The 24000-nt window shown below is 56.0% G+C and overlaps 1 protein-coding gene across 1 annotated transcript; it reads left to right on the top strand.

The window, feature by feature from the left end:
- Window positions 1-7704: 7704 nt before the first annotated feature.
- TMEM72 (transmembrane protein 72) lies at window positions 7705-23899 on the top strand. The gene is made up of 5 exons (XM_034776571.1): window positions 7705-8007; window positions 19928-19994; window positions 20326-20397; window positions 21216-21355; window positions 21916-23899. The coding sequence occupies exons 1-5, from the start codon at window positions 7938-7940 to the stop codon at window positions 22377-22379; spliced, it is 813 nt and encodes a 270-aa protein (XP_034632462.1). The 5' UTR covers window positions 7705-7937; the 3' UTR covers window positions 22380-23899.
- The last annotated feature ends 101 nt before the right edge of the window (window positions 23900-24000 follow it).

A 24000-nucleotide genomic window follows, 5' to 3' on the forward strand; every position in this document is an offset into this window, starting at 1 on the left:
TAAAGCAGCTTGGAGGCTCTTGGCTGTACGCCTTCTTTGCCGGGCAAATCGATCACCATCTCCCTTGTGCCTCGGACACCTTTGGGGGCCCCTTTGTTTGTTCCCGCATGGGCTGGGATTTACCAGCAGCAGCTTAGTCACTCCTGCCAAAGAAAGGGCAAAGACTTCCATGCTGATGAATGGATGGATGGACGGATGGATGGATGTGGGCTTGGCCTTTTGTACACTACACACACGCCCACCCATTTCTAGCAGAAAAGGTACTTCTTCAGCCATCATTATCCAATATGCAGACAAAGGAACTGCGCGTGGTGCCTCGTCCATGTGGAAGCTCCCCTTATAGACTTTCACCAAGGGGGCAAGTCCCCCCTGTACAGGATAAAGACCCATTTGAACCCTATTGTGAGGGGTTTGATGGGATTAAAGTGGTGCCTGAGCCTAGTGCTGGCCCTCTCTGCCTGGGGAGAATTTTCCACCAAACCACCAGTCCTCAAACATGAATGTAACTGAAATTCTTCCTGGTACAGGGATGTAGCCACACTAGACAGTACATTCATGCTGGCTAAAAGCTGTCAGTAACTTTCCGGATCAAGAGCAACCTGCTGATCTCAGCAAGGGATTTGTAGCATGATCCAGCCAAGCACATATGTGCAATGGCATGGATCTGCCCACGGGGATAAATATAGACTTGCTGAGAGGCAGCATGGTCTAGTGGTCTAAATGCAGGGGCAGAATTCATAGTTCTGTGCCCCATTTTGCCACTAGCTTGCTGTGTTATGTTGGGCGGGTCACGTCACTGCTCTGTGCCTCAGTTTCCCCATCTAAAATGGAGATCAAGATATTTACGTGATTGGGTTGTTGAGAGGATGTACTTAATGTTGGTGCAATGCTTTGAATGGGAAACATATCTATGATTAGGGAGTTAAATAGTCCCTATTCATTTCACCCATAAGGCAAATTTCTCCACCAAGTGAGATGTGTTCTGATCATTCCCTTCGCACCCGCGTTTGGCTCCTGCACTGTGTCCCACGAGCTCTGCCCTCCCAGCAGGAATGTTCCTTTCGGGAGCACTCAGAGGCTCACAGGATTTGGTAAAGGGGAGCAGGAGCCGGTAATTTCCAGGCCAGCAGTTCAGACGCAGCCCAGAGTGGCAGTGGCCCTCAGTTCACGCCCGTGGATGCTGCGGGGAGATTGGTGGTCCTGGGATTCAAATTCCGATCTGGCCGGAGCTGGGCTGACGGTCCTGAGAACAGACTGACGTGGCTGATTTACCCTGTTCTGCAGTTCTTTGTGGCCAGCTTGTGACTGCTCTGAATGTGATGAGTATGGAGCACGCTGCGGGATGATATTGCTGCCACTCACGAGCTCCCACATGCCCTCTCCCTGTCTTCAGCGGGGACGCTGTGTGCCGGCTTCTGCCAGCACGGAAGGCCCAGGCTCTAATGGGACAAGCGCTCCTAATGAGAGTGGCAGATCCCCCCGGCCACACACAGACAGATCCCCTTGTGTTCGTGTGTGGATACAGCCATGTACACGGAGAGCAGCCGCTCCCCACCAGCTGTGCAATCACAAGCCCATTCCCACAACCATGCACGGAAAAGAGAACAAGGAAGGACCAGAGCACAGGCAGCATGAAGAGACGCCCCCAGCTCTTGCTCTGACACACAGGCACATGGCCAGCCCTGGACGTTCTGAAATCAGGACTCAGGCTCCAGAAAGTTACAGGATTGGCTATGATGAGGGGTTTCTGTTTGATCTGGTTTCCGAGCCATCAGAGCCCTGGCTTCTAGCTTTTCTCTGCAAGCACAAGGGCTAGAAACTTCCTTTCTTTCAAACAAAAGTTGAGCTGCTTCTGCTGCAGGCACAGGACTTCAGGAGCTGGGGTGATGAGAAACCTGTGGTGGGTGGATGGTGCTGATGTTGGGTGCCAGCCCGGCCAGCAGGCCAGTGACTTCTCAAGGGCTTGTGGCAGCCTGCGCTGAAGTGCTTGAGGCCAATGTCCTAAGGCAGGAGGGAGTCCAACAGCAGTGTGGGTGGGTCCCTAGGGAACACAGGACTCACCAGACTGACTCAGACCCGAGGCCCAACTAGGCCAGAAGCAGTAGGAAGGAGTCCAGGGATGGAGCAACAAGGGCTGAGGGAAGCAGAGTGGACTCACTGCTGGTGGCGCCTCCTCCTCACCGTCCTGGGGATTAGCTCTGCCAAGCATTGCACTCTCCTCTGGCAATCTCATCCATCCTGTCTCATCATGTGGCCCCTCTCGCTCCAGGAACCGCAGCCGCCTCCTCCCTCCAGGTCACTACATGGTGTCCCCTTCAGGGGGTTACCCAAAGTCCTTCCGCATAAACAGTCTCAGGCAGTCTTCTCCAGCACTGTTCTGATGGTGCCACGTCCCCAGTGGCCAGTAGGGGAACCTGGGCCATGAGGCCCACCCTCTATTTCAAGGACCCTGTACCTGGCAACTGTGGTCACAGATGCTAACTCTGGATATTCTTGTTCTCCATGTAAATATCCCATCCCTCTTTGAATCTTGCTGAGTTCTTTGCTGCAATGACTTCCTGTGGCAGTGAGTTCCACAGGCTAATGAGGAAAAAGTGTGTGAAAAAGTATTTCCTTATAGGAGGAGGGCTCCCAGCTCAGCTACTTCCCCTTTCCCAGGCTTCCCGCCTAAGCACCTCTTTGTCTTCCAGGGTGCCCCTGAGGCTTCTGGGGAGCCTGTGGGTGGCAGCACCCTGGGCCTAGAAGCTGTGCCTGCCTAAGCCCTGCCAGGCTGCTGCTTGGGAGGGGAGTCAGAACACCCACCTAATCCACACATTTTGGAGAAGAATAAATAACTAAAGACAGATTGACAGAAAGACAGACAGCCGGCAGGTGCCCCTTTAGCTCGGACTGGCACACACAGGCTGATGGGCCCTCAGCTGGGATCATTCTGCCTCGCTCGGTCCAAGTCCACGGAGCTGTGCCCACTGGCCCCGCTGGGGACCAGGACCTGCTGTTCAGGGGGGCTGTTCATGACACTAGCTCCCAGCAGCCTTTCCCAGCGTGGTTTGGTGGCTGTCGAATGCTTGCGGAAGAGGCTGGGCATGAAGGGGTTCTGATGGGCTCTTGCTCTGGGCAGGCCGGCTCTCCACTGAGGCACCCACCCTGCTCTGGGACAGTGCCAGTGAGAAGTTGCACAGTCTGTGCTGCCAGCAAGGGACTGGGGGGAGGCTTTTCTTCCTTTGGGTTCAGTTGTCTCACCCTATATGAGTTTGCTGCGGTGCACAGTGGGCAGGGATCCCTCTTACCCCCCATGTGAAGAGAGGGAGCTGTGATGAACTGTGGGGCAGAGCTTCAAAAATGTTTAGGGGGATTAGGAGCCTGTGCACCATTGCCTTTTGGTGGGCTTTGCTCCTAAATCCTTTGGGTGCTTTGGAAAATCTCCGCCGTCAAGTCCCTGTTCTGAATACCTCCCCAAAGGCTGCTATTGCCAGTGGGATGGGATTGAATAGAGAGACCACTAGCCACTTGCCTGTTTGTGTCTGGAGAGCAATAGGATGGAGGCTTGTCTGGGGATTTCCTGCCATTCCAGGCCTATCATGGGATTAACTATCCCTCAGAGAGGGACAGAAAATGGGAAAGGCCCAGCCCCGTCACCACATAACACTCCCGCGAGCTGGGCAGGAGACACCCACTGGTTCCTCCCTGCTCCAGGTTCCATACCCCACTTCATCATCCCTGGACAATTCTTTCCCTGCCCCAGGAACAGGAATGAGCCCCCTCCCACTCTTTAGCATCCCATGGGCAGCACCATCCCATCCAAGCCGTGTAGATTGTCATGACAATAGCATCTAGAGGCCCCAAGCACAGGTCAGGATCCTGTTGTGCCAGGCACTGTACACACACAGAGTGACAGACTGCCCCAAAGAGCTTCCACCCAGGAGACTAGCATCCTCCAGTCTGCCCCAGAGAAACGTGCCCTGAAGGCCTCCTAGTGGAGCAGGACACAGCTGTGCCTCTTCGCCTGGGTCCTGAGCAGGGAACGGTCTGAAAGGGTGAGTTAACACAAAGCCTTTTTACCAGGCCGCCCGACTCCCCCACTGTGATGCCGTGAACCGTCCTGGCGCTGAGCACCGCGCCGCTTGCATCGCGGCAGACTGGGAGACCCACGGGCAGGCGGGTGGTTGACAATCAAGGTCCTGTGTGAACTGTGCCTTGATCCCCCTCCGTGACGGAGGCGGCAGGCCCAGTGGAATGTCCCCCCAGAGCGGGGAGCGTGTGGAGGGGCAGCTGCAGGGGCTGGGCCTCATATCACAAGCACTTTAATTGCACGCCTTTCTGTTAGAAACCCTATTGAGTCATTTTCCTCTCCGAGCTGGAATTCTGCCAGCCCCCCTCCCCGCCCCCCCAGGGTCATTGCTCTGCAGTGCCTCCTTCTCTTCAGCCAGGAAAGCTTCCTCCTGCCTTGATCCAGCTGAGGGCAGCCTGCACCAGGGACCGGCCATGGCTGCACAGCAATGATGGGCACCTGCTGCCACCTGCTGGGCACAGATCAGCCTTGCAACGATGCCATCCCGGCATGGCAGCATCGGTCTCGCTGGGTCGCTGGGTCAGATCCAGGTGACTGGAAAGTGACGTCTCGCGGGGTGAAAACTCCATGCCCCGAGAGACGCAGGTCAGCTGACAGCCCCGGTGTCACGCTGGATCAGGGTGGTGGATCACTTACAGTAACCCCTTCTGTCAGGTCTACACTGATGCGCTGAAGCAGCACTGGGCCACCATGTAGCAGAGCCCTGGTGTGCCCCCACTGGTGCCCTGGTCTGTGCCCTGGAGCAGGGGCTCACGCACCCAGCCCCAGCTCCATCGTGCATTACTACCCTTTGTGCTTCCTTCAGCTCCCGACTGTGCAGAGTGGCCCCAGAGGCTGGCACCCTGCAGGGGCTGATCTTGCTGCGGGTTGGGCATGCAGGAGGGGAGCAGCGAGTGTCCAGCTCTGGGTCCCATGCTGTGGTGGCAACATCGTGGGGGGCAGCTACGCTAGATTGTCATCTCACCCAAGACGGGAGCTCAGAGCACCCCCCTCCATGCTGCCATTCATCACTGTCGCTGCGGGAGGGGCTGGGCCAATAGGTGCTTTGAAACTCTTATAATGTTTTGATGGTCTCAAAATGCTTTGCTTAGGGAGCGTTGAAACAGTATAAATTCATATAAAATATTAACTATAATAAAGCAGAAGATATTCATTGAAATACAATAATGAAATACTGTCATAGAAAAGATTCAGCCAACTGAAAAAGTTGAAATGAAACTAAACAAAACTCTTGATGAAATACTCCATTTCACTTTCAAATGGGTTCAATATTTGCCATTGCAAAACTTCTCAAAATTGACACGTTCCTGAAAACTTTTGATTTCCACTTACCAGTGTGTTTTCCGGTTGAAAACTGTTCAGGGGAGAATTTTCCTCCTTGCTTCCCAGGAGCCCTGCGGTGCTGCCACTCTCTGGTCCTGTAACTGCTTGGTTAAGATTATCTAATGGCATGTAGGGAAGTCAGGAACGCATCACCTTCCCCAGATCACTCAGGCTTCTGGGGAAATGACAGCCTGCAAAATACCTGCTCCTGTGCAAAGGCACCCAGTCCTGGTCCCTAGGATGGAGCGTTACTGTCTGCACCGTAGGCTGAGCTTTTCTGTCTCCAAGCAGCTTTGACAATCAACCCCCCTGGAAAGTCTCGTCTGGATGCACTGCTTCCCTGCAGCACAGTGCAGGCCTGGAGCCCCAGGTGCTCCACACACTGATCAACGGCCAGACTGGGAGCTGGGTCAGACCAAATGTCCATCTAGCCCAGTATCCTGTCTTCTGACAGTAGCCAATACCAGGTGCCCCAGAAGGAATGAACAGAACAGGTAATCATCAAGTGATCCATCCCCTGTTGCCCATTCCCAACTTCTGGTGATCCACTCCCCCAGCCCTGCCCTTTGGCAACAGGACACATGACAGCGGGGTGCACTGATGGACAGCGAGATGAGGTGACTCCCCTGACATGACTCAGGGGGTCGGTGGCAGAGCTGTGATGGAACCCAGGAGCCCTGACAACCTGCGTTAGCTGTAAGCCCACAGTCCTCGCACCGCAATTAGCATGAGCGATTGACCTTGGCGATGGTGGAAACCACCTTCCGAGTCGCCCTGCAGCCGCTGCAATGATTAACCCAGGCCTCTGAAATCACCACTTCGCCAGCCAGCAAGGGGTGAGACACAGAGACTGCCCCCTCCCCCACAGCCCCCTGCGCTCCTGGGAATGCACAGTGCCCCCTGGGCAAGGAGCCTTGTGCTTCCTCTGCCACCTCAGTGGTCCCTGTTGCCCTGTCTGTCCTGGAACAGTAGAAGGAACCAGCACTCCCCTGCACCCAGTGCTCCTGGAGCCTGGCTACCCGACTCCCCATCTCGCATGGCCCTTCCCAAAGCCTCTCACTCGTGCTTGCATTAGGGCAGGGCCAGCAGCAGCAGGGCCAGTCACCATGTAGCCCCACCCCAGGAGGGTTAGCCAGCCCAGCACTCACAGCGCCAGCAGCTACAGGCAGGGAGCTGGGCTCTGGCGCCGGGGGCAGTGGAGTGTTTGAGCAACCGCCCTTTGAAACACCGGCCGTTCCTGAGGCTGTGTGGGCTAGTGAGCAGGACACGAGCCTGGCAGAGCCTGTTCTGTGCCCCTTCAGACAGTGCCATGCAGGGCAGGACCTGATTCTCCCAGGGTGTGTGCAGCACCGGGCACAGCGGGGCCCTGAGCTCAGCAGAAGCCTCTAGGTACTGTGGCAATGCATGACCCCAGCTCATACAGTCCATGCCCAGTGAGCCCCGTGCTTCCCTCCCCCGCAGCACTTGGTGGGGAACCCACGGACTGGCTGATGGGAGCGGGAACGTGCCCAGCATGCTGCTCCTGCGGTGGCCTTTGTGCTTGGCCAGTTGGCAGCAGAGCTGTGAAATGCCCCTGGAATGGACGCATTGCTCCAGACATAAAACCATGGAGCCTCCTCTTGGGTGACATCCACCCTCCCTGTGCAGACGCCAGAGTGACAAGGTGGCCCCCAGGGCATGGTGTAAATGCGGGCAGGGGACTCTGCTCCCGAGAGAGGAACTGGGAGCTCCATGTTTGTCTCTTGGCGAGGCCAGAGCAATTGGACTCAAGGGCCAAGTGAGACGGTATCTGTCCTCAGTGCCAGCCTGGCACGCGCGCCCTGCACACTCCATTTCCCTGCCCCGCGGCCCGGCTGGCTCTGCAGATCCAAGACAATCCAAATAGATTTGAGTGCCTGCCCTGACCCTGCACATGCTTCTCCATCCTGAGTGGTGCTGGGTGCTCCCCCGGGCGTTCCCAGCTGGGTGCTCGGTGCCCAGGGAAATCCTCGGCCAGCGGCCTGTCAGCACGGAGCGGGTGGGGTTTGGGTCTGCGGGATGCCTTCAATCCCTGAGGAACTGCCAGCAACAGGCTGCTGTCGAGCGGAGACCAAATCCCTATGCACCCCCTCTTCCCTCCCCCTCCTGCCAAGTGGTTAATCTGAGCTGCCAGAGCTGCGGTGCTTTAAGGCCTTTCTGTGGCATTTAATCAGATTGCTCTGCCCCAGCCAGAGGAGGAGGAAAGGCCCAGTGCCCCCTGCTGCCTGTCCCACCGGCTCCGGGGCCGCTCCCCTGGGCAATCATTAATCGCAGCCCTCCAAACAATGCAGGAAACAAACAAACAGCCAGGAGAAGGCCAGCACTTCCCAGCCCCTCGGGGAGCTGGAGCGGGCAGCGCCGACCGGTTCCCTGTGGTGGCAGCTTGTTCCACTGCCAGCACCTGACCCAGGCGGGGCCTGTGCCTTGGGAAGGTCGGGTGGGGTGGCAGACGGAGCTGGCCAGGGAGGCATGTAGGCTGGGGAAGGAATTCCAGCCGGCGGCTCGAAGGCTTTCGTCTCCCGGAGCCATGAAGCACAGGGCCTTTTGGACTGCACTGGAATACACCTGCCGACTGCTGGGCATCTCCACGGCAGCGGGTAAGAGACAGCATTGCCCTTCATGCTCAGGGGAGTCAACAACTGAAGCAAAGAAACAGGCAGTGCATGGGCATCCGGATGCCTGGGTTCTATTCCTGCCTCTGATTGTGCCACCCTCCCTTCTTCCATCTGCTCGTTGGGGATGATGAGCCTTGGGGCCTAGGAAACCAAGCGTGAGGTGTTGTTACTCCCCATCGCTAAGTGTCAGTCGGTGCGTCCTCTGGCAGGTGGGACTGCTGGATGGGGCTCAGCAAAGCTTGGAAGCTGGGGGCCACGGGGACTGCTGCTGGGAAGGAAGGTTAGTTCCCCATGGTATGGGCTGGGGCAGCAGAGTAACCTGGATCCATGGAGGGAAGGTCCTCATGCTCAGTGGAAGGGGCTGAGGGGGGTCTCCAAATCCTGAGCAAAGCCAGGGGGGAAGCTGTCCTGTCCCAAGCAGGATGGAGAGAGGAGCCCCAGCGCTGGTGGAGATGCTGCTGCAGCATTGCTCCTCTGCCTTCCTGCTAAGCTGTCAGAGAGCAGATTCAGGGAGCTGTTTGCTCTTTCCTTGCAATGCAAACATCATAAACTCCCTGGGCTAGCCGAGGCTGAAGGACCAAATTTTGGTTGGAGGAGGTTGCGTTTCGCCGTGGGTGACATACTAGGTGAGAGCTGAAAAGGGACTATTTGAGCTGGCTTCTCCATGGCAGAATGTGCAGAAAATCTCCCCCTGCAAACCCCAATGGTGTAGAATAGCCATTTGCAGGTAAAAATTGCTGCATTGGTGGGAGGGGGGGGGTGGAGAGTCGAATGCAGAGGGTCGGGGCGGGAGCAACAAATTCTATTCATGGCACTGGCATCAATTTGCTGGGGCCTTGGGAAAGTCACTTAATCATTCTGTGTCTCAGTTTCCCCATCTATAAAGCAGGGACAATGACACCTACTACTGAGTGCTGAAGGTGATTGCTTCTGTAATTCTTGGCTGGGAGATGTAGCTGTGCAGAATCTCACTAGAGCCGGTGAGTGGGTCCTGTTGGCAGATCCTGCTTCATTCCAGATGCTAGTGTGCTGGAGTAGGGCATTGCAAACCCGTGTCTCTCAGCATTTCCCAGGTGAGCAGCAGTAGGCTTTGGGAGACACCTCACTCAGCCCTGGGGCAACAGGGGGCAAGAGACAAAGAGGTCAGCTCAGCTAAGCCGAGCACAATCCCGGGGCTGAACGCATGGACGGACAGGTAGAGCACTGTGGAATGTACTCCCCTCAGCTAACTGCGCTGGCCAGGCACCTATAGAAAGGGCAAGGCTGCAGGGCAAGCAGACTGGAGAGATTCTCCCCTCTGGGGCTCTTACAAACTGGCAGATAGGACTGGCGGGGTGAGCCTGTGCAGGAGACGAGCTGGATCGCAGCTATGCAGACCTCGATCACACACGCAGAGTGAGGCTCACACTCTCCCCTAACGCTCCAGTGATAATAGTGGATGCTTGCCCAGGGGACACCCCTACCCCAGTGCCATGTGCCAACGGAGCATAAAAAGCTGAAATCATAAGTAGCTTACAAAATTGAGATGTCTTCCTGGAGTGTAATCTCGCTCTCTCCAAATGAGGGTCAATCCATCCTCATCATCATATCCACTCATTATACTCCACACCCGAACACAACCACTCTATGAACTTCATACCCTCATATCTCAATGTCTGTACTTTGACCCATCAACCTTTAACCCCCCAATTGGGGATATTGCAGATTATGTATTCCTCATGCCACCTGATCTTAAGCCAAACTTTGCACCCTCGATAATCTGTATGTTATTCCCTGATAACCAGAAACTTCTATGCTCAAACCCTTTTCACAGTTTTGTTTTTTTAACATCATCTTAATAAAGTTTTAAAATCTGCAGTATCTTGAGCTGTCTTCTCTAGCTCCTCTGGAAGTTAGTGAAAGTCAGCACCCCCACAATGTGGAAACTGCCTTGGACTGCGCTACAGAGCCCTGTACATTTCCCTCTCTCCGCTCTGGGCTCTGCCCAGTGTCACCTGCCTTCCCCAGAAAGGAGCGAGGGGTCTCCATGTTCCATTTCTCCCTATGTTGTCTGAGGCTGTCGCTGGAGGGAGCAGCCGGCTCAGTATCGTGTTCCCTGCCCAATTAGATACAGGTGGTTTTGCATCCCTTATTTTAACGCTAAAAATGTTGGGAAATGGAGACCCCAGGGAAAAGAGACCTCAGAGCTCAGAGCCATCCGAAGAGACTTGCCAAAGGAAGAGGCTAATGGATCAGCCTCACTCATAGAGTTTGGGCAGTGTTGGGTGATTCCATAGATTGGCCCTCAATAGAGCCAGTTGGAGAGGCAAATAAATAAAATATTCCCCCGCCCCCAAGCTCTGAGTGCGCTGGCTCCCCATGATTGGTGGAGCCATGATAGTCACTGATCAGGCAGCCCCGTGATTGGTGAAACCATGTTGTTAGTGGTTGGTCAGTGATCAGGCAGTCCCATGATTGATAGAGCCATGTGGTTTGTTGGTGGTCAGTGATCAGGCAGCTCCGTAATTGGTGGGGCTGTGTGGTTTGTTGTTGGTCAGTGGTCAGTCAGTCCCATGATTGATGGAGTCATGTGGTTTGTTGGTGGTCAGTGGTCAGGCAGCCCCGTGATTGGTGAAGTTGTGTTGTTTGTTGATGGTCAGTGATCAGGCAGCCCCATGATTGGTGGGAATGGTTGGAAAACCCAAAAGTTTCACAGATTTTAGCACAGGTGACTCCTGCTGAAAATCTGTATTGGGAGAAGCATTGTTAGTTGTTCCAAATTCTCCTGTTTAAACTGTTTAATTCATAATTTTGTGACTGCGCCTTAGGCATGGCTCAATCACAGACAGCAAATAGCCCAAGCAAACAGCCCACACAGGCTGATGATCCTTTGTCCAAACTGTTCAGCCCACACTTGTGAATCAGCAGGATAGGAGCAGAAATCAGGCGGCAATCCTGCACCATTCACTTGCCGGAGGAAAGATTGAATCCAGAAGAAGATGACCAGTCCTGCTCCCAAGCATGGCCTGCTGACTGGCTTCGAATTCCCCCGTGCTCAATTCTGCCTGCATTTGTAGTGATGATCATCCGGGGCCTGCAGAGCCCCAGGGCAGCAAACCCCTGAGCTTTGTGCCTAGATTCCCAGAATGTCAGTATTGATGCAAGGGGCCAGAGGACAGCACAGAGACAGAAGTCTTGTACCATTCACAGAGCCAGCAGGGCAGCTCCCCAGCTCCGAGCCGGAGAGACCGCCTCTAAGGAGCAGGACGGGAGTTCACTCCGCGACAGTTCGGCTGGGGCAGCTGATCAGCGGGCCAGCTCATGCCAGTTACGATACAGTCTTCCAGGAACTGGCCTAGGACCTGACACGTTGTACAAAGGCATCGGAATAGCCAATGGCGCTCCTGACCTGCTCTGGAGTCAAGCCAGTGTCTTCAGTTCCCACGGTGATGGTCTATGGTGAGCACGTTAGCCGTCCGGAGGGGATTCTCCAGTACCCAGAGCTCGTGACTCAGAGCTGAGATGAAATGGGTGCAACAGATGTGCCTGAGTCCATAGGGTCGGAAACCACAGATGATACCAGGCATTGCCAAAGATCCCCAAGCAAAGAGCCCATTTGCATTGCATGCCCCGCTGTGCTCCCACCAGCAGGGGTCACTGTAAACCCACGCCTGTGAACCAGCACTTGTTGGGGGGGGCATACACCCAGCTGTGTCTTGGTGGCTGTGACCATTTGGACGGCTGCCCTTCCTCGTGACAGATTTTGTCAATGTCGCCACGTCAGCCATCTGGACTACTGTCCCCACTGAGTCAGTCTCTGGGAGTTTTGCTGTGGGGTCAGGAGTTCAGCCTGTGCCGCCACGAATCCCCCCACAGGCAAGCCCCAGAGGGTGAGTTACTGACCAGTGACACTCCTGGGACAGTCTGCCCAAAGCGGGGCAGGATGCTACTGGGAACAGCTCTTCCAGGCTCAATACCTCCCGCCCAAGCCACCAAGCATCCTGCCCCCTGCAGTCACCAGACAGAGCCTCTGCGTTGGCTTTTCGGGCACGGTCGTCCTCCATCTCAGCGCCATGTAGAACCACAAATGTGCACTCACAAAGTAAGCTCTGGCTCCACTAGCACATGGGCCGATCTGGGTCTGGGGCACCTGGAAACCCACTCAAACGCCCTGCTGTGCGAGGACCCGCCTGTGGGTTTATACAGAGATAGGGCTTTGCTGTGAAACTCCAGCCTCATCCCCTGCCCGCCCTCGTGGTGTGAGCATGGCACCCCTGAGATCCCAAGTAAAGCCCCAGCCTGGCAGAGCAGACGTGAACCCACAGGACCTTGAGGCGAGGCAGCGGGAATTTTCTGTGCTATGAGGTGCATGGCAGGGACTGACTTGGCTAGGGATTGCTGCCCTGTGGGTGCAGAAGGGTTAAAAAGCTGCTTGTGGGGCGGAGCAGCAGCCAGGAGGGGTTTGCGTGAGATAGGTCGTTAAGGACTGCCTGGAACCTAGGCTTTGGAAAGACAGTGGTAACCCCAAGGATTGAAGAACTGACCCCTACTGAGGGGGACGCTCCGGCAGGCGGAAGGTGACCTCAGCGTGGGTCTGCAGGAGAACAATGGACCAGGAGCTGGGGGAGGTGACAGTCTACACCACACAATTAAGTCGACCTAAGTTATGTCGCAGTAATTAAATCAGTTTTGCATGTCCACACTTCCTCCTCCTGTCGGCAGTGATCATCTCATCTGAGCTCCTGTGTCACACAGGCCTGAAAATGTCCCCACAATAATGCCTAGAGCTGAGCTTGTAGAAAAATATCCAATCCTGATTTTAAAATTGCCAGTGATGGAGAATCCACCACCACCCATGGTCAATTGTTCAATGGTTAATTGCTCTCCCTCTCTAAAAACTGATGCCTTATTTCCAGTCTGAATTTGCCTAGCTTTAACTTCCAGCCACTGGATGGTGTTCCAGCTTTGTCTGCTAGATAGAAGATTTATTAAATATATGTTCCCCATGTAGGTACTGATAGACTGTAATTAACTCACCCCTTAGCCTTCTCTTTGTTAAGCTAAATAAGCAACAGAGAGTCCTGTGGCACCTTTAAGACTAACAGATGTATTGGAGTACCACTTCCTAGATACCACAGTACAAATAAATGATGGTCATGTTAACACCACCCTATACCAAAAACCCATTGACCGCTATGCCTACCTTCATGCCTCCAGCTTCCACCCCGGACAGACCATACGATCCATCATCTACAGCCAAGCGCTGAGGTACAACTGTATCTGCTCCAACCCCTCAGACAGAGACCAACACCTACAAGATCTTCACCAAGCATTCTCAAAACTATGATATTTGCACAAGGAAATAAGGAAACAAATCAACAGAGCCAGACGTGTACCCAGAAGCCTCCTGCTACAAGACAAGCCCAAGAAGGAAACCAACAGAACTCCACTGGCCATCACCTACAGTCCTGAGTTTAAATCTCTCCAACGCATCATCAGTGATCTACAACCCATCCTGGACAATGGATGGGTTGTAGATCACTCGCTTTCACAGGCCTTGGGAGGCAGGCCAGCCCTTGCACACAGACAACCCGCCAACCTTAAGCATATTCTCACCAGCAACCACACACCGCACCATAACAACTCTAACTCAGGAACCAATCCGTGCAACAAACCTCGATGCCAACTCTGCCCACATATCTACACCAGCAACACCATCACAGGACCTAACCAGATCAGCTACAACATCACCGGTTCATTTACCTGCACGTCCACCAATGTGATATATGCCATCATGTGCCAGCAATACCCCTCTGCTATGTACATTGGCCAAACTGGACAGTCACTACGTAAAAGGATAAATGGACACAAGTCAGATATCAGGAATGGCAATATACAAAAACCTGTAGGAGAACACTTCAACCTCCCTGGCCACACAACAGCAGATGTAAAGGTAGCCATCCTGCAGCAAAAAAACTTCAGGACCAGACTCCAAAGAGAAACTGCTGAGCTTCAGTTCATTTGCAAATTTGACACCATCAGCTCAGGATTAAACAAAGACTGTGAATGGCTATCCAACTACAGAAGCAGTTTCTCCTCCCTTGGTGTTCACACTTCAACTGCTAGCAGAGCACCTCACCCTCCCTGATTGAACTAAGTCGTTATCATGCTCCAATACATCTGTTAGTCTTAAAGGTGCCACAGGACTCTCTATTGCTTTTTACAGATCCAGACTAACATGGCTACCCCTCTGATACTTAAGCTAAATAGACTCAGATAGCTCAGTTTATCACTATAACGCAGGTTTTCTAAGACTTTAATCATTCTCATGGTTCTTCTCTGAATCCTCTCCAATTTATCAACATCCTTCTTGAACTGTGGGCACCAGAACTGGGCACAGGATTCCAGCAGTAGTCACACCAGTTCCAGAGACAGAGGTAACATAACCTCTCTACTTCCTGAGAATCCCCTGTTTATGGATCTGAGGATCACATTAGCCCTTTTGGACACAGCATCACACTGGGAACTCATGTTCAGCTGATTATCTATCATGGCCCCCGATCTTTGTCAGAGTCACTGATTCCCAGCATAGAGCCCCCCAGCCTGTAAGTAAGGCCTGCATTCTTTGTTCCCAGGTTTACACGTTTGCATTTAGCTGTATTAAAACATATATTGTTGTTTCCACCCAATTTACCAAGCCATCCAGATAGCTCTGTATCAGTGACGTGTCCTCATCATTATTTACCACTCCCCCAATTTTGAGTTATCTGCAAACTTTGTCAGTGATGATTTTGTTTTCTTCCAGGTCATTGATAAAAATGTTAAATAGCGAAGGGCCAAGAACTGATCTCTGTGGGACCACACTGGAAACACACCCACTCCATGATGATACCCTGTTTACGGTCACATCATGAGACCTATCAGTTAGCCAGTTTTTAATCCATGTAACGTGTGCCCTGTTAATTTTATATTGCTCTATATGTTCAAAATGCCACGCGGTACCAAGTCAAATGCCTTTCAGAAGTCTATGTATATTATGTCAACACTATTACCGTTATTAACCAAACTTGTAATTTCATCAAAAAAAGATATCAAGTTAGTTTGACAGGATCTATTTTCCATAAACCCGTGTTGATTGACATTAATTACATTACCCTCCTTTAATTCTTTATTAATTGAGTGCCGTATCAGCCATTCCATTATTTTGCCTGGGACTGATGTCAGGCTGACAGGCCTAGAATTACCCAGGTCATCCCACTTATCCTTTTCAAAAATTGGCACATTCGTTTTCTTCACGTCTTCTGGGAACTTCCCCAGTGCTATTGAAAATCAACATTAACGGTCCAGCAAGCGCCTCAGCCAGCACTTTTAAAACTCTTGGATGTTAATTATCTGGATTTGCTGATTTAAAATATCTAACTTCCGTAGTTTCTGTTTAACATCCTCCATAGATACTAGTGACATGGAAAGAGGGTTATCCTCACCATGTGATAAGACAGTTTCATCTGTTCTTTCTCAAATACAGAAGAGAAATATTTATTGAACATTTCTGCTTTTTCTGAATTATTACTGATAATTCTATGATTTCCATCTAGCGGTGGACCAACACCATTGTCAGGGTTCTTTTTGTTCCTAATATTTTTTTTTAACTCCTTCTTATTATCCTTAACTGTGCTGGCCATTGATTTCTTCTTGTGTCCCTTTGCTGCCCATATCAGTTTTCTACAATTCCTAACTTCTGATTTATATTCGTTATTAACAATTTCCCCTTTCCTCCATTTGGAAGTATAACTGGCTTGTGTGCACTGCTGCCCTCTTCAGGAAGGAATCCAGAACTGAACACCTGTGTGTCTTAGTCCCTAGACTGCTGACAATAATTCTCCTTTAGATGGAGTGGAAGGGGTGTGTGATTTTGGAGCAGGAGGATTTAGGTTCTAGCCATGTTTGTATCTGGAACCTAGCTGTGCTCTCAGTGCAAAGCTCATTGACTAAGCTCAGACCCACACAGTATGTGGTTGTGTTGTGCATTACACACCTACGGAGTTATGTCACAGGCTTGGGAGACACTTCTGTTTTCACATCACACACTAGCCTTTGTGAGAATCAGAGCCCCTTGCAGTCCCCCCCCCACCTCCACCCCATTCACCATCCAACGAACACACCCATCCTGCCCTTCCCTTCAGGGGTTAACGAGGCAGGCTGGAGCTTTCCCGGGAGTGCAGCTTCCAGGGCCCAGTTGCAAGCTAAGGAAGGGTCTCAATGCGCTCAGACCCTTAATCCACCTTAGTGCATAATCCCCTGCCTGGCTGTGTTGGCCGAGGGGCCGCGCCATGTAGCACAGAGCGAAAGCTCATTCCAGGCTGCTAAGCCGCCTGCCCGTCTTTGTGCTTTTCTGTTGTTTAGTAAGTGGCATTATCGCCATGGCTACAGCCTCTATTAACATAGCTGGCATGGTTGGCATGCTTTCCCCTGCCGCTACTGATCCGCCACCCCAAGGTAGCCAGGGCAGGGCTTGGTAGGGGCAGGAGGCTGAGGCCAGTGGGATGGCCCTTCCAGTAAGGACAAGCACAGTACGGCAGGGAAGGAGGCCAAGAAGGCTGGCTGGGTGGTTAGGGCCAGGAAGGCGAGGAGGCTACAGGGAGCTGGATAAAGACTGAGGGTGGGATCTTCTGAGGCTGTCAGTGTTTACCTAGTAGGATCAAGTCAGTGGGTCTTGGCTTTACCCCCTGCCCCCATGAGTGGAAAATGTTTATCCCCCTCTAGCCATGTGTGCTGAGGGAGGGAGAGACCCCGCCAGGGGAGTGGGGAGAAAAAGGGGACAGCAGGTCCCGGTCTGTGCGGGGTAGAGCCCAAGGAGATTAGCAGGGAAGGGGCTCCTGGCCGGATGCTGCGAGTGTGCCCGTGTGCATCAGGTAGAGATGGGCCCTGGGCCAAACTGCAGGATCCACATTCCCCAGCTGGAGCCAAAGCCGGCCTTCAGACTTTGTGCTCAGTCAAACCCAAGTGGCGGGCTCAGCCCAGGGCCCGTGACACACGGATGGTCAGACGAGTCCCGCTCTGTGGATGCTGGGCTTGGGGCCATCACTTTGTCATCCAGGACGCACGTGGCTCCTGAATCAGCAATCCCAGCAGCTTAGGCAGCAGCAGAGCAGGCATCTGCCTCCTGCCCGGCTCACCCTGCCCCAGGGAGCCGGGCGGCTTCGGCCAAACCCGGGCAGCATCAGCAATAGGACGGTCCCCCTGCAAGAGGTGTTGGCTCAAAGCCATGCAGCTGCCAGCTGCCTGCTGCCTGGCACAGCTCTGTGACAACGTCCTGGCAGGCACCGTGGGAAGGCAAACAAACCGCTCTGCCTCCCATGCAGCCGCAGCACAGGGCACTGACCAGCCAGCATCCGGGCACCTGTGAGCCAGCTCCTCCCCTGGCCTGCAGCCCCACAGTGCCCGGCTTCGCCCTCCGCTCCTGGGTGGCAGATCAGCCTTGGGGAAGGGCTTGTCCCTGGGGAGCCTGCTCCCTCTGTGAGTCCCGAAAGGCCATGGCTGGCTGGGATCAGAGCCAGACACCGATATTTGTTGCCACTTTGGTTGAGCTGCGAAGGAGGCTGCTAACCTGGCTGTGTGGACAGGAACCAAGCACTGTCACACCTGGGGCAGGTCATTGCAAATGGCTAGTGTGTGCTATAGCAGTGTCTGGAGATACCCATCGTGCCAGGCACTGCACACACACCGCCAAGGAAAGCACCAGTCCTGCTCCACACAGCCAGCACCCGCGGCACTGCCTGCTGCAATGATTTGCAAACATGTGTTAGGTGGTTGTGGCTGGCCGCTCCCGCTTAAACACAGTCACACAGAGAGATCTCACTAATGTACTACCCCCATCACACACACACACACACATGCACACAGAAGACTCCTCTGGGGCCTGCCATGGGATCATGGGTTTGCATGGGGCCCTGTGGCTACAGCCCATTTCCCACAAAGCTTTCCCACTCGGGCTCAGCACCAGGGCACTTGTGCCAGCCCATCCCCAAGGGGCAGGCAGCCTGGTGCCCTTCGCCATGCCCAGCCTGGCTGAGTCTATCTGGCCCTGGTATAGCACCAGGGCCCTCGTACCTGCAGGCTTCCCCAAAGGCTCGGGGCTGGCTGCCTGTGCAGCTTGTCCAGCCCTCTGGCCTCCACCCACAGACAGTCCCCTAGGGCGCAGCCCAGGCTGGGGGCTGCTTGCGCAGGAGCAGTGAGTGTTGGTGGCACTGCCCTGGTGGAGAATGGGAGGGTTGCTGTGCCCCGTCACCCCCTGCCCCAGGTCTGTCCACAGGCCAATGCGGCCTGAAAGGCCTGCGGCAGGAGGCACCTTGGGTTTCTCAAACCCTGTCTCCCGGTATGGTAGCAAACCCTGCAGGGCAGGAGCGGCTGCAGCCACCATGGGACACTGGCAGCGCTGGCAGCTTGAAGGGGCGCCTGCGGGGGTGAAAGCCAAGTTCAGAGGCCAAGGTGGCTACTTAGGCCTGCCCCCTGCGCTGCTTGAGTGTTGTAGGCTGAACGGTGCATGGGACTGGGCTGCTGGCTAGGCCATGGGGCAGCCTATCCCCAGGCTGGGATGCGCCACCCCAGATTTGCCCAGTGCAGAGACAGGCCCAGCTGCAAACTCCAACTCTGGCCCCAGAGCCACACTCGGGCCTGGCCCTGCGTCGGGTGCTAGGCATGCTGATGCCTGGAGCTCAAGGCACGTGAAGGGCCCGAGATGGGTCAACTCACTCACAAGCCTCATGGCCAGCCCACAGCAGCTGAGGCCTCCCTTCGCCCTGCCCCGCCCCCGGGCGCACCCTCACAGTAGGGTTGCCAGGTGTCCAGTTTTCGATCGGAAGGTCCGGTCGAAAAGGGACCCTGGCAGCTCTGGTCAGTGCCGCTGACTGGGCCGTTAAAAGTCCGGTTGGCGGTGCAGCTGGGCTAAGCCAGGCTCCCTCGCTCCGCGTGGCTCCCGGAAGCAGTGGCATGTCCCCACTCCGGCTCCTACGTATAGGGGCAGCCGGGGGGCTCCACGCGTTGTCCGCGCGCCAAGCACTGGATCTGCAGCTCCCCTGACCCTCTACCGCACCCCAACCCCCTGCCCCAGCCCTGATCCGCCTCCCGCCCTCCAAACCCCTCAATCCCAGCCCAGACCCTCCTCCTGTACCCCAAATCCTTCATCCCTGGTTCCACCCCAGAGCCCACACCCCCAGCCGGAGCACTCCCACCCCCCAACCTCCTGCCTCAGCCCAGAGCCCCCTCCCATACTCTGAACCCCTCGGCTCCACCCCCCAGCCCGGACCCCCCTCCTGCACCCCAACCCCTCATTCCTGGCCCCATCCCAGAGCCCACACCTCAAGCTGGAACCCATACCCCCTCCTGCAACCCCTTGGACCACTGGGGGCAGGGGATGGTAGCCCCAGCCAGGGTGACAATCCGACCCCCTACACCGCGGGGTGCATGCACACAGCTGGGGAAGGGCCAACAGCGAGACAGTATTTCCAGGGCTGGTGGTCCTTTGCCATGATGGCACAAAGCTGGGATGCACCATCAATACAGAAGAGGACTGGACTATTATACAGGAGGAACTGGATCACCTGGCTGTTCCCAGTGAAGGGTGCCATGGAGACTCCAATGCTCATTGAACCCCAGGGAGTCCCAAAACCATACGCAAAGTGGGGGGAGCAGCAGCACTAGCCCATTAGGGAAACTGAGGCATGGAGTGGTTCAGTGATTGGCCGAAGGTCTGTGGCAGAGCCAAGGACAGACCCCAGCCCTTTTGGCTCCAGTCCTCTGCTCTAACCACTGGACACTCTGCCTTCTCTCCCCACCCACACCCAGCCAAGGGCCACGTGAAGAGTAGGCAGGGCAGTGATGGGGTGGGCGTTGCCATGACTCCAGTGCTGCCTTCTCTCTGCAGTGCTGGTTGGAGTGGGAGTGGAGACCCTGCAGCGCGGGCAGTTCCAGAGCCTGGCTGTCTACCTGCTGTGAGTATCGCTGGGTTACCAAGGGGAGTGGCTCTGCTGTCGGGAGATGTCAGGCCGAGTGGCCCTCTCCTGGCCTCGCAATGTAGGAGTCTGGGACCCTGTGAGCCATGGGGCAGCTCAGCCCTGCAAGCTCCACGCAGCGCTGCCTGCCCCAGTGGATCTGGCCAGGGGCCGCAGCACGCTGTGACCTCCCCTGTGCAATGGCTGGGCAGGGGGAGCTGGGGCTTTGGAGCCCCGTTGGCCGGCACTAGGTAGCGCCCTTGAGCCCCACGCTGGCCCCGCCACCCCCATGGCTGTGGCCAGGCCTGGCCCTCATGGTCCTCCACTTCAGTTTCTCAGGGGCAGCGGTTTCCATCTGCGAAGTCTCCTTCTTTGTCAGCCTGCTCCTGGGCATGTGTATCACGTGAGTACTCCCTGCCCACTCCCTGCATGTCCTGCCCATGCCCACACCCTGTGTGCCTGCCCATACCCCTATATACTCCGCCCACCCCATACACCTTGCACCCTGTCCATGCCCTCTGCTCACCCCATGCCCAAACCCCATGTGCCCTGCCCATGCCCCCTGTGCACCCCGCCTACCCCACATCTATGTCCTCGTGCACCCTGCCCATGCCCCCCACCCATGTCCCCTGTAGACTCCACCCACCTCACATCCCCACCTCTGTGTGTCCTGCCCATGCCCTCTGGGTATCCCACACCCATGCACCCCTTGTGAGCCGTGCCCACGCACCCCTCATGCACCCTCCCATATGTCCCACCCACACCTCCAAGCATCCTGCCCACGCTCCTTCCCCTGCTCCCGCTTGTCCCTCACCCACGCCCAGCTGGTGGTACAGGGCTGACCAGGTGGGGCTGCAGACTCACCTCCAGGGGAGTCTGCCCCCTGCTGGCCGCACCAAACCCTGCTTGCTGGCCAGGCTGCTGCCCCCAGGGCCTGCATGTGTCACTCACACTTCCTCTTCCTCAGGGCCTTGGCACCCTTGGGTGTGTCCCCGGGCTGGGGGAATGGGTGAGAATGCTTGGCACTCAGCCCTGTGCCCCCTGCACTCCATGGGCCACTCAAGCTTTAGCCATCCCCATGTCCAGGCCTGGCCTGGTGCTCTGAGCTCTGGGGCCAGTGGGCACCAGAGAGGCATTTAGACCCAGCCCTGCCAGCCATGTGCCTCTGGTGCTGGTGACCGGTTCTCCTGCCCAAGCCTACGCCTGCCCCTTTCTCCCCAGCTACCAGCCAGGCTCCCTGACACATGCCTTCTGGAAGCAAACCACCCAGCCAGCGAGCTTCCAGAAATTCCTGGGTTACGTGCTGCTCTCGGTAGCCTGCTTCCTGCATCCCGTCCTGGTCTGGCATGTCACCATCCCCGGTGAGGAGCGCGCTGGGGCCACGGACAGCATGGGCGGCAGGGGAATGGGGTATGGTAGTGGGTGCCAGGCTGGGATGGCATGGCCCGGTTGTGATGGGACAGGAGTGCTAGGCTGGGGGCCATGACCCAGCTGTGATGGGACACGGGTGCCAGGAAGGGGGCCATGGCCTGGCAGTGATGGGACAGGGGTACCAGGCTGGGGGCCATGGCCCAGCTGTGATGGAACAGGGGTGCCAGGCTGGGGGCCATGGCTCGGCTGTGATGGAACAGGGGTGCCAGGCTGGGGGCCATGGCCCGGCTGTGATGGGACGGGGTGGCAGGCTGGGGGCCATGGCTCGGCTGTGATGGAACAGGGGTGCCAGGCAGGGGGCCATGGCTCGGCTGTGATGGAACAGGGGTGCCAAGCAGGGGGCCATGGCCCGGCTGTGATGGGACAGGGGTGGCAGGAAGGGGGCCACAGCTCGGCTGTGATGGAAGGGAGGGGCCATGGCCTGGTTTTCCTGGCGACCCCTCCCCAGCTCTTTGCCATGTCTCGTCTCCTCTCCGGTGCCTTTTCCCAGGCTCCATGCTGGTGCTGACCGGCTTGGCCTACTTCCTGCTGAGCAAGCGGAAGAAGAGCCTGGCACGCCGGGAGGCGCGGGGGCCACTGGAGCAGTATGTGGACCCCTGTGCCACGGCTGCCATCTCCACGGGCTGTGGCGACACCGAGCAGACCTTCACCTTCCCCGGCGGGCGCCCAGAGCAGCACGCCTCCCTGCTCGGCCACATGAAGAGCATTCTGAAAGGCAGCAAGGACAAGGGCACTGGCTGGCCGGCCGAGCCCGCCCCAGCCCCGCCCACCCTGGCCCCAGGCAAGCAGGTTCACTTCCAGGAGAAGCTGGTGAGGATCATCCCTTCTATCAGTGAGAGCCCAGATGAGGCGGAGAGCGAAGCCGAGGAAACCACGTCCGACACAGCCCCAATCCTCGGGCCCACAGAGACCCCGCTCCTCGTCACGCCCCTCAGTGCCACAGGCCTGTTCTGAGTGCCAGCCCACCTCGCCCGCAGCCTGGGGCGAATGGCAACAGCCTGCAGCTTCCCACCTGCTGGCCCAGGGCCTGGCCTAAGGGCTCAGACATGCTCCCCCTGCGGCCCAGGCGCCACAGGCAAAGCCAACCTATCTGGAGCAAGGCAGCCCCCCCCAGGTGAGGTCCTGGTGCCCGGGAGCCCAGCCAACCCCCCACAACTAATGCTTCTGCTGCCGGCTGGAGGGCGGGGCTGGCGGGTGCCGTGCCAGCTTCCGGGGCTGGCTGCAGCGCTGGCATTCAGGGAGCCGTCCTGGCTACTTATCTGCTGGGGCCGGACCAGCCTCTGGGCAAAGCCCTTCAGTTCCCATCTTTATTTGGTTGAACAGTTCCTGGGACTGTATCAGTGTGTGTTCCAAACACTGCAAACGGGTGGAAATCAGGGCAAACAAATCCACTTCCTAGTTTTCTGGGTAAATATCAGGGTTAATCCTGGGGTAGCTTGGGGGGATGGAGAAAGAGGGCAAAATCGAGCCTAGTCCGAGTGGTGAAGTGACAGCCCTTCCATGCAGTGGTTTATGTCGTGAGCTGTACATCAGCTATACATGCACAGGTGAGTGTGTCTGACTGTCTGTCCTTCACACTGTTGCCTTCCTTTAACAGACAGCCTCACATTCACACTGCGACTAACTTACTATTAGCAGAGAGGCGTCTGCTAGTGGGATGGGTTGGATTTTCTTAACCTAATCGTTATTTCCATGTACTTGAGCAGTCCAAAATTCAGATGAAAATCAGTTAAAACCAAATAATAGCTTTGGTAAAACCCTGGGCACCACCCGCCCACTCGCCATGAGATCCTGGCAGGCTCTGGCCATGTGTCAGTACAGCCTGGGAACCGTCCAGCCCCCCCACCGGCCCCACCCCCGTGGGATCCATGCAGGCTCTGCCCTGGTGGGCTGAGCCAGGCTCTGCTCAGCGTATTTCCAGGACAGTGAAGCCTTCGCTCTCAGACATTTTCCAGCCCCTCCGTGGGCATCTGCTCAGTGCTAGGCGGTCGTACCAGCAGAGTTGCAGCATCTGCCATAGCCCCCCATCCTGCTGTGTGGCTGGCCGTGGGCCATGCTCCCCAGCCAGCTGGATCTAACCCCCAGCCCCTTGGGCTGCCGGCTTTCTCACAGCAGCATTGCTGATAAGCCGCAGGGAACGGAGCCAGCCTAGGGGCATCAGATGCCATCTCCCAGTGCTCCCCCCTGGGGTGGCTGTGGGGCCATGCAGGAACAAGGGACACGACACTCCCACCAGCCTGCTGTTTGCAGGAGAGGGCTGGTTGCCTGAGTCCCTGCAGCCATCCCCCCTCCTCCCATGCCCTAGAACATGGCCCTGGGACAGAGTGGATCCATCTTCCAGCGCCAACGTCTGCCCTGCCCTCCACCGCCCAGGGGAGCAGCACCTCCAGGGATAGGGATTGGGGGGGCTGACGATCAGGGCCCAGCCTGTGATGGGTTCGGTCACAGAGATCCGCTTGGGACTGTCGCCTGATGTGCTGAAATTACCTCTGAGCCCGTTTTCCCTGCCAGCTTGGGAGTCCAGCACCCTGCCTTGTTGAGCCAGACACGCAAGCCTGCTGCAGCACAGACCCAG

The sequence above is a fragment of the Trachemys scripta genome, chromosome 7 (assembly GCF_013100865.1).
Source record: "Trachemys scripta elegans isolate TJP31775 chromosome 7, CAS_Tse_1.0, whole genome shotgun sequence".
Classification (NCBI taxonomy): Eukaryota; Metazoa; Chordata; order Testudines; family Emydidae; genus Trachemys; species Trachemys scripta.

What these genes read in the sequence shown, in the direction of transcription:
- TMEM72 (XM_034776571.1), top strand. Translation starts at nt 7,938, where the DNA reads ATGAAGCACAGGGCCTTTTGGACTGCACTGGAATACACCTGCCGACTG. An exon ending in CTCCTGGGCATGTGTATCAC is followed by an intron (nt 20,398 to 21,215) that starts GTGAGTACTCCC and finishes CTTTCTCCCCAG; the next exon opens with CTACCAGCCAGGCTCCCTGA. An exon ending in CTGGCATGTCACCATCCCCG is followed by an intron (nt 21,356 to 21,915) that starts GTGAGGAGCGCG and finishes GCCTTTTCCCAG; the next exon opens with GCTCCATGCTGGTGCTGACC.